The sequence below is a fragment of the Peromyscus leucopus genome, chromosome 10 (assembly GCF_004664715.2).
Source record: "Peromyscus leucopus breed LL Stock chromosome 10, UCI_PerLeu_2.1, whole genome shotgun sequence".
In the NCBI taxonomy this organism is placed as follows: domain Eukaryota; kingdom Metazoa; phylum Chordata; class Mammalia; order Rodentia; family Cricetidae; genus Peromyscus; species Peromyscus leucopus.
This window is the reverse complement of record NC_051071.1, coordinates 32,346,337-32,363,157: the sequence shown is the minus strand read 5'-3', so window position 1 is coordinate 32,363,157 and position 16,821 is coordinate 32,346,337. Positions and strand designations below refer to the sequence as shown.

The following is a 16,821-nucleotide window of genomic DNA, read 5'->3' as shown; positions in this document are numbered from 1 at the left end:
ACACACACACACACACACACAGAGTGGGGAAGGGAGGGAGGAAAAGAAAAGGGGAGGGAGGAAGTTAGAGGGATTGGGGAAGAAGGGAGATAGAGAGATGAGGGGAGGGAGGGAAGGGGAAGAGGAAGAGGGAGAGGGAAGGGAGAGAGACAGCCTAGGGCGGGTCTGAGCTGACCCTCCATAGTCTACAGTCACGAGGCTGAATTGTGACTCTCTGCTGAATGCAGTGATGTTAAAGTACGTGGAGTCCCAGGTTTACAAAGAATGTTTGCTCAAGAGGCCACAAGAATTAAACATTAGCCCTGTCTGTGGGTCTCACCCGGATCAAGTGACCTCAGCCAGACTTCAGGCATTGAGTGCCGCAGGGTGGGGCATGGAACCTCAGAACTGACTGCCTGGGCAGTTCTCTGGGTCTGCAGGGATTCCTAGGTCTTCCAAGACAGTCTAGGGAGCTCCTGATGTTCCACATGCTGCCCTGTAGCTGGAGGGCTTCTCTCCAGGTTCCCCAAGCCCCGCAGTCCCACAATCCACTTATAAAATAATCACTCAGACGCTTATATCACTTATAAACTGTATGGCCATGGCAGGCTTCTTGCTAACTGTTCTTTTATCTTAAATTAACCCATTTTTATAAATCTATAGCTTTCCACGTGGCTGGTGGCTTACCGGCGTCTCTACATGCTCTTCTCCTGGCGGTGGCTGCAGTCTCTCTCCTCTAGCCTTCCGCTTCCCAGAATTCTCCTCTCTCCTTGTCCCACCTACCTCCTGCCTGGTCATTGGCCATCAGTGTTTTATTTATATAGAACAATATCCACAGCACTTCCCCTTTTTTCTTTTTTTTAAAAAGGAAGGTTTTAACTTTAACATGGTAAAATTACATATAACAAAACAACTACCGAGCAAGAATTATAGTTACAATATTAAAGAAGATGTCCTATCTATCTTATATTTGTGAGTTTAAGGTTTTATATCTAACTTATCTTTTATCATAACTGAGGAAATTACAACTATCTAGTTTTCAACCACATCAAAGACCTGAGAAGGAACATAATGGTACCTGAGAAATGGTAGACGGATGCAAGCAACTTCGGGAATCTTGCAAGAGTAGACCAAGACAGCTGGCAGCCTGGACAGTCACCTGATGTTTTTCAGCATTGTTGGTGCATTCAAATTGGCTACAGGCCTAGAGTATCTGACAGACCATTTTCAGAAGCAGGAATTCTGAGAGACCATCTTACCCTGTCTTGGCAGAGTACAGTGGTCGCTTTCCTTGTGTCCCGCTTGTCCAGAAAGGAGAGCATTGCATTTGTACTGTCAGCCATCAAGGCAAGGGCAGTTCTTTGCCCAGTAGGTCATTTTGTGCCAAAAAGACAAACTTCCAAATGGAAATGTCTTAGAAGCCCAACATTCTCTCGGGATCAATTGGTGCAGCCAGGAGCAATTGTGTCTCACGTCAACAGAATTCTAAGTTATTTAAATGCCATATTCTCTAGGTCTATGAAGTGTTTGAAGATTACCTATCTATCTGAAATATATCTATGTATACCTAGAAGACTTAACTAACATGGCTACAAATATGATTATCATAGATGACTGATTATTAATCTATTTTTAATCATCCATTACAATTTTAAATGAGTTAAACATAATACCTCAAACAAGAATAGAAATATATATATACAGTATAACAAAATTAACCTCAAGCTTGTATCAATAAACTAAAATTTTTACCAATGTAAAACATTTTAAACATAAACTAAAATCTATACCAATGTAAAACATTTTAAACAAGTTATTCTTTAAAAGTAGGTTCATTAATCTACCCTTTTATCTTATCATCTCCATATCCTCCTATATATCATATCCCCTTTTCTTTTTTAGAAAGAGATCACATTTATAATCAACCTGTTTTAAATAAAAATATTGGTTTTTCTCTGTCCCACACCAGAGGGCTCTTCTGATTTGGGACACAAGAATCCCTTAACCATTTTTTTTTTTAAAGCAATATGTCTGGGTTTAGAGGGGAGTGAGCCAATTCCACCTCTAAAGCCAGCTTGGTATATTTGGGAATTTGGGCATAGCATCTCTTACTACTTCCTGCTGGAGGGGGGCGCTGTATCTTATGGGGACGCAAAGAAAATTTTAGACCTATGGGGTAGTCCGTGAGGCTGTATTGTGTGAACCAGTTGCCTTGAAACCGATCTGGATGTTGGATCATCTGGGCCATGGTGTCATCGGAGTCCTTTCAGGGGTCTTGGCTGGTGAAACCTGATGTATCTTAATCTGGAACAAGTCCACAGCCTCTGGCTTTCTGTGGAAACAAAAGCAGAACCTCTTTTCCAAAGTAACATATCCTTAAATCCAAATTTTGAAGTCAAGGTACCTTTAAAATATACATTTTGGCATAACTCAACAGCTTTTGTAATCAAATGTTTTTCTTTAGTTATGAATATCAAAGAGAACATAATCCAGATTCTCTGTGTGGTAGCCATCTTTATGTGGCTTATGTTTTATAGTACCTTGAGCCTTGAGCCTATTGCTTTAAACTGTACCATTGTAAGCCTGAAACGGCGCTGTGGCTGCTGGCTCCGCCCACTTCAGCTTCCCAACATGGCAGTGGTACGTTTTCCGCCAGCTCTGGAGTCATCAAGTCTCAGAAATAGTGGGTCTAAGCTTTTATCAAAGCAGCGTGTAGCCCAGAAACCTCTTTTTTTTTTTTTTTTTTTAAAACTAGTAAAGACTAAATCTACCACACAGCTTAATGTGCCGCTGGCAGACGCGTCATTTCCGCCATACTGCCGGTCAAACGCACCCGCCAGGAACCCGCCAGTGTTCAAACCTGTGTTTTGCGGCGTCTAGCTGCCGGTATGAGACAAGAAGCAGGAACCTGGTTTTGGCTCTGTTTAGAAGTGGTTATTAAATATTCTCAGGTTTAAGGTGGAAACTTGAGCCGTTGGGCGCCATTTGTAGCTGGAGGGCTTCTCTCCAGGTTCCCCAAGCCCCGCAGTCCCACAATCCACTTATAAAATAATCACTCAGACGCTTATATCACTTATAAACTGTATGGCCATGGCAGGCTTCTTGCTAACTGTTCTTTTATCTTAAATTAACCCATTTTTATAAATCTATAGCTTTCCACGTGGCTGGTGGCATACCGGCGTCTCTACATGCTCTTCTCCTGGCGGTGGCTGCAGTCTCTCTCCTCTAGCCTTCCGCTTCCCAGAATTCTCCTCTCTCCTTGTCCCACCTACCTCCTGCCTGGTCATTGGCCATCAGTGTTTTATTTATATAGAACAATATCCACAGCACTGCCCTATCTCCACCCACCTCCACCCACCCCACCCACTCACCCCACCCCCGCATCAGCATCAGGGAACTCTCAGGCCTGCTTGCTAGAGGTAGAGAACAGAAGTATCTGCAACAATATTTTTTTTAGTTTTTTTTTTTTTTTTTGTCTTCTGGAAATAATATTTGTTTAGACAAAATTTCTTATTATAAAAGTAATATATTACAAAAAAATTGAAAAGATATTAAGAAGCCAAAGGTCAAAAATAGAATCACTGTGAGGTTACTATCCAGAGATAACCCCACTGCCCTTTGGATTATTTTCTTTTATTCATTTACAGTGTATGCATGGTGTACAAACATACGTCCATGACAGGATTTATTATATTCCTATTATATTTCATAACATTTGCATCATACTATGAGTAGTTTTATATCCCACCTCTCACACTCATTAACATTTTCTTATGTGACTAAATGTTCTCTGGAGACAGAGATTTTAAATTTACATCCAGTGAGATTTGCCCCTTCTGATACACAGCCCTATGAGCTTTGAGAAGTCCAGGCTTCTCTTGGACCTTGGTCCTTCTCACTGCTCCTTTAAAGTATCCCCACCCCCTTCCTCATACACCCGTCCCAGCCGCCCTGGAATCCACTGCATTCCTCTTCTTCCCCATAGCTTTGTCTTTTTGAGAACTCTGCATCTTTACCTTTCAGTGTGTAGCATTTTGGTCTGTCTCTTTCACTTAGCACAATGCCGTGTGTATGATGACATACATTGATACTAGTTATTTTGGATCACTGAGCAGTATTCCCCAGTACAGATGCACCACAGATTATTTAACTGTTTTTCAGGTGATGCACATGACTTTTACTTGCTAAATGAATATTCCATCCTATGGATATACAAAACCTCATGTAGCTGGTCTCAACAGTTCCGTGTGTGTGTGTGTGTGTGTGTGTGTGTGTGTGTGTGTGTGTGTGTGTGTGTATTTGACATTTTAGGTTGTTCCCTTACCATAAGCAGTCATTAAAAAGACATCGATATATATATAACTTTGTATTTAAATATATACCTTTATATACTGTACAGGTATCTGAAGCTCTTAACAAGCATGTATTGTGTCTTTTGAAATAGGAACATACAGAAAATAGAAAATACAGATACTTCCAAAAATATATTTAATTATATGAGATTCTATAACACTCCAGGTCACAGTGTTTTGTGTTATTATCAAAATAAAAGATAATAACTTTAATTCTGTGGTAGCAAATTCTGCCTGGTAAGCAAGACTGGCTAAATGTCTTGTTTCTTGAATCATGAGCATAAGTATAATAGGATTACCATCTGGTTACATTGTTTTCCTAGAAGAAAGTGTCTTTAGACACGGGGCTCCCTTGGCCTACACAGAACAGGGTGGACTAGTCAAGGCTGATGCAAGGCTGGCTTCTGTTAGACCCGCACGGCGATTTCCTAATCACATTTGAGAAGCTGAAGTCAAAGCCACTAAGAGAGAAATGACAAGGCTGGCATCCCCTGTCGTATAAAAAGATGGGCTCTCCCTCCGCAGGGATGCTGAGGCTCTGGGGAAAAAAAAGGAAAACAGAGATAATGTCAGTGTGTGACATCTACTGTCAAAATCATGCATGCACACTACAGAAGTGTTTAGATAGAACAGAAAGTTCATAAGGCCGAAAGTAAAAATTATTCATTTCCCTACTCCCAGAGAATTACAGCTAATAATTTCAGTTGTCCTTTCAAGAAAGCACAGGCGTGCACGTGCACACATGCACACACACACACACACACACACACACACACACACACACACACACACACGCACACACCTCTTTATGTAAATACACACAATGCAATTTGCCCCCTTTGCCTGACCTCACCCCTTGGACATAGTTCATACTGGTTCACACAGAGTCAATTCATTTTTCCTTGTGTATGAATTCTTATTGTACGAATGTTTCAGAGTGTTAGCCAACTTCCTTATTGGTGAATAGTGTATTATCAGAGTTTAACTGATTGAGAAAAACTTGTTCTGACTTTAAACTATCTAGCAGAGACCTGGCCAAATCCCATTTAAACTAAAGAAGATTTGATCTTGGGAGTTCTTGAAACAGAAATTACTGAATTCTTTTCAAACAATTAAAAACGTGAACTTTTAAAGTTATAAAACTATCTTATCTTGGTTCAGAAACAATGCTATTGCTCTGGTCTGGTGGCCAGGTTCTTACCCACAGACATCCTTAGAAGGCTGAGTTCCTTTTTCTTATTAGCCAGTGGCTCACCCTGCTGGACATTTATATGGCTGCATTTCTGATTCAGCCCATGTCCATACTTGAATCATGTAAAATTGGTTCATCCCCACCTTTTTTTGCCTTAAAATAATTAACTAACTAATATCTGGATACATTTAATTTATTTTCAACAAAATGAAATAACACAGAGAAAAATGCAAGAAAATATGAGGATCCCCCCTCATCTTTTTGCAATTCTTACTTGTTTATCTAGAAGTTATGGTTTGGAGTTCATCTTTTCAGACCATTTCTGCTGTCTGCCCCATTACCATCCACAAATTAAACACACAGCTTTGTTTCTCTTTGCACTATATTTCTGAGTCTATGTTAGAGGTGTTGGTTTGGCATATTTTGGAGTTAAAGATAGTCACCAATGTGGGTGCTAGAAATCAAACCCAGGTCCTCTGGAACAACAGCCAGTACTCTTAACCACTGAGCCATCTCTCTAGCCCTAAAATTTATTTTCTTAAAAAGGTATAGAAACATCTCCAAGACATACTGTTAAATGAAAAAAGCAAATCCCAGAATCGTATCTGTAGTATCACTTACTATAACTAATACAAGAGAGCTATGTCTGTGTTGTGTGTGTGCGTGCACGCATGTGCATGTCCATGCAGATGTATGTATGCACACATGTGCCATGACAGGAATGTCATAATCTACAAGGACACACAAGAATATAGAAACAGTGGTCTACCTACTTTGAATAAGGAAACTGACTAGCATAGGTATAAAGAAAAAACAGGGTTCACTTCTGTGACCTTTTTATAATTGCAAATTTTGTTTCAAGCATGTATATTAACTTAAAAATAATCTAGGATTAAGAAGGAAAAGTCCCAAGGTCCCCTTGCAGCTCCACTTCTGGAATGTCTGCTGAAGTGTTGCTAGGCCCAACATGGTGTTGAGTACCCTGGAGAGAGCTGGCTGAGCTTGCAGATGTCTGTGGAACTTGCACTGACCTAGCTCAGAGACTGGGGGTGGGGATGGGGGTGGGGTGGAAGTGGAGGGGGTTGCAGTACAGAAACGACCTACTGTGCAGTGGACAATGTAGGAGATGCATGGAGAATCACACTGCAATTCACCTGGGTGCTGCTGATTCCAGCCAATTACTTACGAGTTCATGACACAGTCCGGGTGATTGGTATGGTCCACACACATTAAGAACTTCACAGGTCTACAGGAGGAAAACAGTCCTTAAGAGATTACCCAGAAAACTTGCACCTGTTAAACATTTACAACGTACCTGAAAAGTGCTGGAAACACAGCATGCATCTCTGAAGATCCCACAAGCCACTCCTTTATAAACAATTATCAGGTAGGTTGGGAGTGGGGGCACACCTTTAATCCCAGAACTGAGGAGGGAGGCAGAGGCAAGCAAGTCTCTGTGAGTTTGAGGCCAGTCTGGTCTACATAGGAAGTTCCAGGAGAGCCAAAGCTTCACAGTGAAACCCTGTCTCAACACCCTCCTCACAAGAGCTAGCACTTATCAAGCAGTAGCAGCAATGTTGATTGTGTGTTATCTTCAGATCTTGTCATTTAACCCAACAACCATCCAATGGAGTTGGTCCTATTTTCAACTGCAATCTGCTGCAGCTAAAGCTGCCCACAAAGGTTTTCCCATGTCCTCACAACATGGGACACATGGTGAGCTAGAGAGCTAACCTTGAACCTTTAGGCTCATCCAGACGTTCTGCCTGCACATCCTACTTTATTAGGAACACCTTTTGGATGTGTACTTTGGACAGAAGGTTGGACTTAAAACACAAGTGGTGATGGCCATGCTCCGGCTTCAGCAAAGAATGCTCAACTGTCTAGTACAATCGAGGCAGAAAATATGAAGTTCCAGGGCAACCAGGAGGGAAGGAAAATAGCAATGGAAATAGGATCAGGTGACAGTGACACACGGGATATGAATGACAAGGCTACGACAACACCTCTATGATCATATACTGGAAAGAATTGAGAGATGTGGGGGAGGTACACCATCACTCGGCGCATGCTCTGTGTCCCTGCTCAGACTCACCTGCGCTGCAGTGAAGTCTACTGTACATACATACATTTTATTAGTAGTGGTTTTGGGGGTATTGCCTCACTATGTTGCCTAGGCTGGTCTTGAACTCCTGGGCTCTAGTCATCCTCCCACCTTGGCCTCATGAGTGCCTGGGACAACAGATGCCATCTGTCCATATATATTTACAAAAAATAAATGTAGCTGTTATTGTCTTTTACCAAAGACAGGCTTTAGATTTCACCAAATACAATCTAACACGGTATGAGCAGAAACCAACCAGGAGGAGAGAGTCTATGGAGAGATAACGCTCCGCCAGCATCACCAAGGACCCTGATGTGAACTCTGGCTGACACGGGACTAAAGGTGATGTCACTGAATTTTGAGGGCTGGGAGACCCTTCCCTACATTTGTGTTGGCCCTTGTTTGCCTAGCCTTTGCAGTTTTCTTTGCTACCCACGAGCAATAGAAAAACCTTAACACAGAACAGCAGCCAGCAGGAGCTGAGTGAGGCTTGGAGTCCAAGAACCAGCAGCAAAGTGAAGTGGGGATCCCAGGAGAGGGGAGGGACCCAGGCTGGGATCCAGGACAGCTGTGATGGGGAGGAGGCTTCTGGGTGTGGTCTGACTGATACAGCACGGCCTGGTGACTGAAGAAAGGGCCTTTCTAGAGAGTTCTTGGGCCAGAGAAAAGTGGTGGTAACTCTGAAATCTGTAACCAAAACTGTCCCTATCAATGAACTGTAATACAGTAAGAATTGTCTGTTTAGATTTATTTCTAATACCAATGCTTTGACTCGGGAAGGAACATTAGTAGGGCGTGCTTGGGGATACATGCTTCAAGGCTACACAAAGTTGGGCTCAAAAATCAACTTTGACCTTGAGTATTGACGTTGGGCCAGTTATTTAACCTCTGTGACTCATCTCAGTAGCTTTTGTACTATGATCTAAAGATGTGGGAACCACAGCCCTTGGTCTCCAGTCATCACACATCAACCAAGGCCAGAGGGAGAAAGTGGACATAGATATATGATAAATTTCTGCTTTTAGTATCCTCCAGCTGTCCTTGAGATGGACTCAGGAAGGTTCCCCCTGCCCACGCATCCATAAGCAACTCAGAAGTCACCATCCATGGCCTTTGGAGTGGATACCTGTGAAACCAACCCTTTGAATCTCTCTAACCCGTCAAAGTGGTTATACACAGTGCTACCTACGCGTAGTCATCGATACAACTGTGCTGGAACCCCAGTGCCTCCAGTCTGTCTTCCAGGATTTTCACACTGCCTTCACCACAGGATTCCCTAAAACACAGACCGATGTATCTTTTAAAACAAACAGATTAAAGAAGGAGGAAAACATAGTAGACTCTTTCAGTGTCAACCAAAGATCTTTTGGCCACTCCCGAATGTTCTCTCAAGGGGAACATGGGAAAAGTTCTGGTTCAGGAGCTGTGGCTCCTGGGAAACTACACAGTCAAGCAGAGAGATGAGACCTCAGGGTTTGGCAATATTCTCCTCCATGCAGCATCAAGGATCTGAAGAACAGAGCCAGCTCTCCTCGGAAGCTCCCACACGGCCTTGAAACAGGGTGTGGCCTCATCGCCAAGCTTTGGGACCAAATGGGTTTAACTTTTTTATCTGGCACTATTTAAGTCACAGGGTAGAATTGTTTGCAAAACCAGGAGCCAAGCAAGTGGGGGCGTTATCTTAGGCTGCTCGGCAGTGGCGTTCATTCATGAAAAAGATGAGTTCCACCCTTGCTTGTATGTTAACTCGGGTAGTTTCTGAGAAGCTGTAGTTCTTCAAAGTCCTGGTCCTCACTGGTTAGCCAGCACCTAGTTGCAGAAGTGGTTGCTTTATGGAGAGCACTGGGTTGATTTTGAAAACCCTGGTGAAGGTATCAAGCCTTCAAAAGAGAAGAAAGAAGAAACTGGCTTTGACCCTCACAGATGTGTAAGAAGCTCGTTTATCGAAGCTCCCATGCCACTCATAAAGATCAGCATGGTGTTGGCTGGGAGTGAGCTGGCATTCAATCATCATCATTCTCTACCAGCCACATTAGAAGCAGAAGGCTGGCAGGTCCCTAAAGCTAAGTGCAAAGGGCCCTGGTCAGGTCATATCCAAGCAAAGCAAGACCTCACAGCTACCATCCAAAGCCCCATAACTCACACTTTGGGTCCCCCGATGTCATGCATGACCCAGATCTCAATTCTTGTGATTTTATCCTTTTGTAAGTACGGGATTTCAAAATCTGCAAAAAACCTGGGAAACAGGAAGGACATTTATTTTTATTTTTTTGTTCTTCTGTGGTGTTGAATCAGTACATGCTAGGCAAACTCTCTGATGTCAAGCCCTGTCTCCAGCCTAGGAGAACGTTTCCCGTCTTAACACAGTATGATAACTGTCCATTTGGTCTGTTAGTTTGTTTAGACATTAAATTTTTTAAACATTTCTAGGAAAGTCAAATGTGGTGGTGCACACTTTTAAACTCAGCACTTGGGAAGTAGAGGCAAGTGGGTCTTTTTGAGTTTGAGGCCAGTCTGGTCTACATAGTGAATTCCAGGATAGCCAGGGCTATCCAAACAGACCCTGTCCCACCCACCCACCCCCAAACACATTTCTAGGGCTCTTTTTAAGTTTGGTGTACATGCACATGCTTGTGTATGTGTGAGGGAGCACATACATGTGTGTGTAGACCTACATAAGCCAGAGGACAAAGTTAGGTGCAGTCCAGTCTCTCACTGGCCTGGAACTGCCCCAGGAGGCTAGGCTGACTGAAATAGTGAGCCCGAGATCCACTTGCCTCTGCCACCCCAGCATGTGGGTTACCAATGTGCCACCACTCATGGATTTTTCCCCTCGGTTCTGGGACTCAGACAGAGGTACTTATGTGTGCAAGGCAAGCGCTCCCACTGACCTGTATCCCTCCAGCTGCTCTTCTCACTTGGTACATTCGCATCCTTGCTCATGTGCTTGTAGCTCTTAATGGTTTAACTGTATAGACACGGCACTAATGACCACATCACTCAACTGTTTTACTCTACCTGACTTTACAAAAGCAAGCTTTAAAGTGGGACTGGGATGATTCTCCAGCTTTTATTTTGGTATCATCTATGGTGCTTTTGGTATTTCGGTTCTTACCCTTTCACGGGATAGGCTCCTTTGGGCTCTGAGCCATTCAGCATGACATTGATCACCCCAGAACTGTCTCTTGAATACTGCAAGAAGAAACAGAGAAAATGAAGTCACATCCTATTTTTTTATGCTTTGAAAGCATCTTTTTTTTTTTTTATTGACAGTTTTCAATGGGGGAAATTTGGCATTTCACATGGCTAGTAGAGATGCAAATTGGTTTATTTGGAGAAGCAAATCACCTTTAAAGTCCCTGACTCCTAGACTCAGTAATTCCATGTTAGGTACCTTAGCCTAAGGATGTGATTTGGAATGCATGACATGATGTCAGCTAGAATAAACTAGGCTGAGCTGACATGACAAACAGCCTCGACCTTGCAGTGGCTTCTCACAAAGATTCACTTTACGCTCCTGCTGAACACTCACCAGAGGCTCTTGGTGGTTTGGCAGTTGGTGTTCTCACTATGAGGAAGCCTCCACACCCACACCTGCGAAGTTGTTAACTGCCAGGAAGGGAGAAGGGCCAGTGACGTCACTCTCACTCACCTCCCATTGGCCCATGTCAGTCACATGTAAGTAAATGCATGAAGCACTACAAACCACAGGTGCAGAAAATAATAAGCCAGCTGTCTTTGGTGACCAACTCGAAGTCCCACCAAAAGCGCTGCACATAAGCATGCGCAGCGTGGCATGGCTTGCAAGATGAAAACATGCTCACCAGCTTGGAACTGCAAGGTACTGGTGTACAGTTCCCACTACGTACCAACACAACACTGAAGGCCTAATTATTAATGTGCTGCTAGTAAGAATCTGCCGAGGCTACGCAATATCATAGGGAGTGCTTACATTCAAAGCGAAGTGCACGATTAGATGAACGGAAGATGCACGTTGCCACAATATAATTGAGCAAGGCTCAGGGTGTAGCTCAGACGTGCTGGCAAGCAATAGGCCTCGAGTTCAGTTTCTGATATCATTCAATAAACAGATAAATTAGTGGGTGTCTAGGTAGTCTTGTTCTCAGAGCTCTAGTTCAGAGCATGTAATTTCCTTCTTAAAATGACTGTCCTAGAATAAAGGGGAGGTGGTGGTGAATTATGGGTCACTGAGCCTCACAGGACAGGTTTACTCACTAATAAGAGGAAACCGGATGTCACATGTTTTGTACTATTTGTCTCCAGCTGCTTCCAAAAGGCACTAACAGTAGGAATTAAGTATTCAAATGCTGACATCCGACAACCTCTAAGTTAAAGGGGTAGCATTTGGGCGGCAGGAACATCATTGGTGATTTCACTTGTCTTTCTGTACCTTGCTCCTCTCTATCACCAGCAGTGATGGCACTGACCGTGGGGAAAAAAAATTGAAAAGTCCATGGGTATATACGCAATGAAGCTGCAGAAAGTTATGGCTGAAAGTTCAGTCTCTGAAGCTGGAAAGCCTGTTTTCGAATCCTTTTTCACCTGCTTATTACAATTTTAAACTCAGGAAATTCTTTTGACCTCTTTGCAATTCATTTTCCAAGTCTGAACAAACAGCTACCTCAGAGGATTGAAGGCTGTCAAGACTAAATGTTTAAAATCATAACAACATTTAGCCTGGGGATGCAACTCATGGTAGGATCTTCACTTGATATGTGCAAAGCCCTAAGTTTGATCCGCAGCACCACAAATAATAATACTAGCAACGATATTGATTGACTACTTATAAGGTTCAAGCCCTGTCATTACTGTACTGGATTAGCTTTGCTCCTGCTTCAACCACCTAGTGTATCCTAAGGGCTTAAAAATTGGAGGCGCTGATACTAGTTTCCAATAATAAAACCCAGTTAGAGCACATACCTTAAAGTGAGGGAGATTCACAGTGACATGTACTACAATTCCCTTCCTTCCTTCCTTCCTTCCTTCCTTCCTTCCTTCCTTCCTTCCTTCCTCCCTCCCTCCCTCCCTCCCTCCCTCCCTCCCTCCCTTCCTTCTCTCCTTTCTTCCTTCCCTTGTGTGTTTTGTTTGTTTGTTTTTGTTGTTTGAGACAGGGTTTCTTTGTGTAGCCTTGACTGTCCTAGAACAAGCTCTGTAGACCAGGCTGGCTTGAACTCACAGAGATCTGCTTGCCTCTGCCTCTACCCAGCTCAAATGTAGTTTTAGTACCTGTTTACAGCTCTCTCTCTCTCTCTCTCTCTCTTAGTGATTTATTTATTTTTATTTTATGTGTATTGGTGTTTTGCCTGCATGTATGTATGAGGGTGTCAGGTTGACTAAAGCTGGAGTTACAGACAGTTGTGAGCTGCCATTGTGGGTGCTGGGACTTGAACTTGGGTCCTTTAGGAAAGCCTCCAGTGCTCTTAACTGCTGAGCCATCTCTCCAGTCCATTACAGTTACAGACAGTGCTGATATGACACCTCTATCGCGGTGCTAAGCCTTCCGGTCTCCAATAAGAACTTTGGCAGCTACTGGAGCCTGTGTTTCAGATGAAGCCCTGGGAAAGTAGAAACGAACACTGCTCCCGCTGGAGCGGACAGGAGTACACAGTGCTCAGCATGAGGCCTTGTGCTTGGAGGAGGCCCTCTGCTTAGCCCTGGTGGAAGGGTTGATCAAAGTCCTTCACCCAATCAGTGGACCCATTGACCACCTGGAGAGCAAAGGAGATGATGGGAGGCAGAGACACGTGACTTCTGAAAGGGGAGGACGGGAAGTAGCCTGTCCTTTACTTGCTTCTTGATCAGCGTGATTGACAGTTAATCATCAGCACTTAGCTAAAGACTTAACCCTCCTTATTCCTAATCTTTATTCCAATGCTTAAGGCAGGGAATGTAAGCTATTAATGACATCATTTTATAGCTACTGACAGCATCATCAACTCTGTGGCAATGTCCTCTGAGATACAGATATGCCTTAGGAACATATCTGTGGAACATGCCAGCTTATTGGTAGCCTACCGACTCTTCTCCTGTTAATGATACTCTGTGGACATTTCTGATACCCACATCTAAGTCTCCAGTGGCCCAGGCTCTTCTATAGAGATTATTCCCATTTTACATGGCACTAGGCTTTGAAGCACTACACATAATCATGGTAAGACAGAAATGCTGATAATGCACTATCCCCATGTATATATAGCTAACATTTGCGAAGCGTTTTTCTCTGCACCAGCCACTGCATTATTATTTTATCTCCTTATACCCTCACAACTTTGTGGAGCAAAGGAAATGAGGCAGAGAAATCATTAAAGTGGAGAGGAGGACTCACAGAAATTAGGTAACAGCCTGGGGTCCAGTCCATAGATTCCACACATGCTCAACACGCACTCACCCATCCCAGGATTACCTGCATGGATGCACTTTTCCAATAGGAGTCCACAGCATTGTTTTCACAGTCTTCTGATGTGGGGCAGGACTGGTAATCAAGTCCTAGGAGAAAAGTATACAAATGCCTTTCATATTGGAAACGCATTCATTTAAAGTATTTGCTAATTCCATATTTGGCGTGAGTTCTGAACAAATGTGTACAGTGCATTTACCTTCTTTGAGCCTCAGTTTCCCCTCTGGAAAATAAAGAGATGAGGGCAGAGTCCTGCTGGATTGGAATCATAGGCTCTGAGGTCTGATTGTGAGATTACAGGGCTTACTGGATATACATTCCTAAGCCACTCCCTTAATCATGCCATGCCTCAGTTTCCACGCTTGCCAAATTAGGAATAATGATAGGATCATAGAGGATAATGTGTGGATTCTAGAATTAATGTGTCTAAGAGACTTGCAACAGCCTGCAGCAAAGGTAAGTACTCTCTGCCCATTATTGTTATTATCCACTACTATAGATGCTACCTACTTCAGAGGATTTGGAAAGGACGAAAGGAGATGAGCATAGATGAAAATATCCAGCATCCAAGGTCAGTTCGCAGGTAGAGGAGCTGTTACTTTGTGGTGACGTGTGCAAAAGTCTTACCAGAGGCATTTTCCTGTCGACACCAACTCAGAAAATCTCCAACCTTGCCATACAGAACGTCGCACAGGGGCGTGAGGCGACGGGTGTTCTCTGCAAAGCTGGTAACGAGTAGGTGGTTATTCTCCCAGAACAGCGACTGATGAGAAACAGCCAGGAGTTAAAATGTGAGAGAAAATGAAAGCGCATTGCAGTCGTCATCAAGACAAGTCAGCAGCCACTCCTCGTGGACTCGGGACCCTCTGCGAGCCTACTGCTTTCCTTTTCCTTGCTGCTACTGCACAGTTGAAGTGTGTCGCCTCTCTCCTCCCTCCCTGTCTTGCAAACACACTGCGTAGACCAGTGGTTCCCAACCTTCCTAATGCTGCGGCCCTTTAATACAGTTTCTCACGTTGTGGTGACCCCCAACCACAAAATTATTTTCATTGCTACTTCGTAACTGTAATTTTGCTACTGTTATGAATCGTAATGTAAATATGTTTTGGAGACAGAAGTTTGTTAAAGGGGTCGCAACCCATAGCTTGAGAACCACCGACATAGACAATAATGACACATATTCCCAGCGGTACGAAACACACGAACCATTGTCAAGAGCCTTGCATTACAAATGATTAAGGGACCAGACCTAGCTCTGCAAGCCTAGCTCTGTCCCATGCTGGATGTATGATTTTGACCAGGGCTTTTCATCTTCCTGTGCCTGGGTTTGGAAAATAGGAGCAGAAGCCTTTGGCCGTGTGCTGCAGCTGTGATTAGGATGGTATGCAATCGTGCCGTGCCCTTTCCTAGAGTGTGCGGTGATTCAAAACACCTCATTCTTTACAGCACACTTGGTACCTTCCGGGGTAAATAGTGTCTTCAGAGCATGGGTAACAATATTCCCGGCGGTTGTCTCATCTGGTACTCAGTAGTCCAGTCTCTTTGTAGACTGGAAAGGCTACGAGATCCTTTTTTTTTTTTTTTTTTTTTTTTTTTTTTTCATCCCTAACCCTTAATAAAACACCAGGAACACAGAAGGATTCCAGTAAATTATTTATTGAGTTCATCAACTAGCTCACTAAACTTCTGAGAGATGTACAATTTTAAATTATGCATCTGCTTTTTACCAACAAAGAAGCAGAAAAAAATGCAGCATAAACTTAAAAATTACATTTTTTTTGTCATCATATCTGAGGTGGTTGTCCTCACCTTGTCTCTCGGAATGGCGTGCCTGGAGAGGTTAATGAAGAGGTCATAGTCTGAGGGAAGCACAGAACAGGGGTCCTTGTCTAGCACCAACTTGAAGGCTTCCCAGATGGCTGTGCAGTTTTTGTTCCTGTGCAGAAGTGCCAGTCAGGACTGGGGAGATGCTTCAGAAGGCAAGGCTCTTGTGGTGTAAGCATGAAGACCTGGGTTCAACACCCACCCCCATCCACGTGGCTGCCTGTGCCTCTAACCCCAGCATTGCATGAGGTGGAAACAGGAGCATGACAGGCTGTGCTGGCTGCCAGGCTAGCTCTAGTTTTCAGACTAGAAGATGATAGAGCCAGAAATTATAGAGCAGGACACCCAATGTCCCCTTCCGGCCTCTGTGTGGGCACAGGCACATCACACACACACACACACACACACACACACACACACACACACAGTGCAAGTTATAAGAAGAAAATCCAAAATGCTCTGCGATGCACAGTGAAACGCTTCCACTGAGGAAACACAGAGTTCTCCATTCTAAGTAACGTGCTTTTCCCCAGGTTCACCATATAAGCAGAAAAGGCCACAGACAGAAGCACAACTAGAAGGTGACAATTCCTTTCCTTTTCTCTTTTGTGTTTTTTGTTTGTTTGGTTGGTGGGTTGGTTGTTTTTGAGACAGGGTTTCTGTGTATAGCCCTGGCTATCCTGGAACTCACTCTATAGACCAGGCTGGCCTTGAACTCAGAGACCCACCTGCCTCTGCATCCCAAGTGCTGAGATTAAAGGCAGAAGGTGACAATTTTAATGTCAATAAACTCTGGTTTTCAGATGTTGTGAGTGTGTGTGTGTGTGTGTGTGTGTGTGTGTGTGTGTGATCAAGGGCCACATCTCTTGCTTTTGTCTATTCATTTAGACACAAGAGTGGGGCCCATTGTTCAGGTCCATTAGAGGGCAGGTCTCTGCACTCGTGAGGCCAG

The 16,821-nt window shown here is 43.6% G+C and overlaps 1 protein-coding gene across 1 annotated transcript in view; it reads right to left on the bottom strand.

Annotated features, from left to right (window-relative positions):
• Positions 1-4,227: 4,227 nt before the first annotated feature.
• Positions 4,228-16,821, bottom strand: part of Bst1 (bone marrow stromal cell antigen 1) — a 13,912-nt gene continuing 1,318 nt past the window's right edge. The window contains exons 2-9 of the mRNA XM_028892931.2: positions 15,855-15,981; positions 14,673-14,808; positions 14,052-14,134; positions 10,743-10,819; positions 9,771-9,863; positions 8,817-8,903; positions 6,710-6,769; positions 4,228-4,869 (exon numbers count right to left, since the gene is read on the bottom strand). Coding sequence (XP_028748764.1) covers positions 4,764-4,869; positions 6,710-6,769; positions 8,817-8,903; positions 9,771-9,863; positions 10,743-10,819; positions 14,052-14,134; positions 14,673-14,808; positions 15,855-15,981 — 769 coding nt within the window. The 3' untranslated portion in view covers positions 4,228-4,763. The remainder of the gene's footprint in view (positions 4,870-6,709; positions 6,770-8,816; positions 8,904-9,770; positions 9,864-10,742; positions 10,820-14,051; positions 14,135-14,672; positions 14,809-15,854; positions 15,982-16,821) is intronic.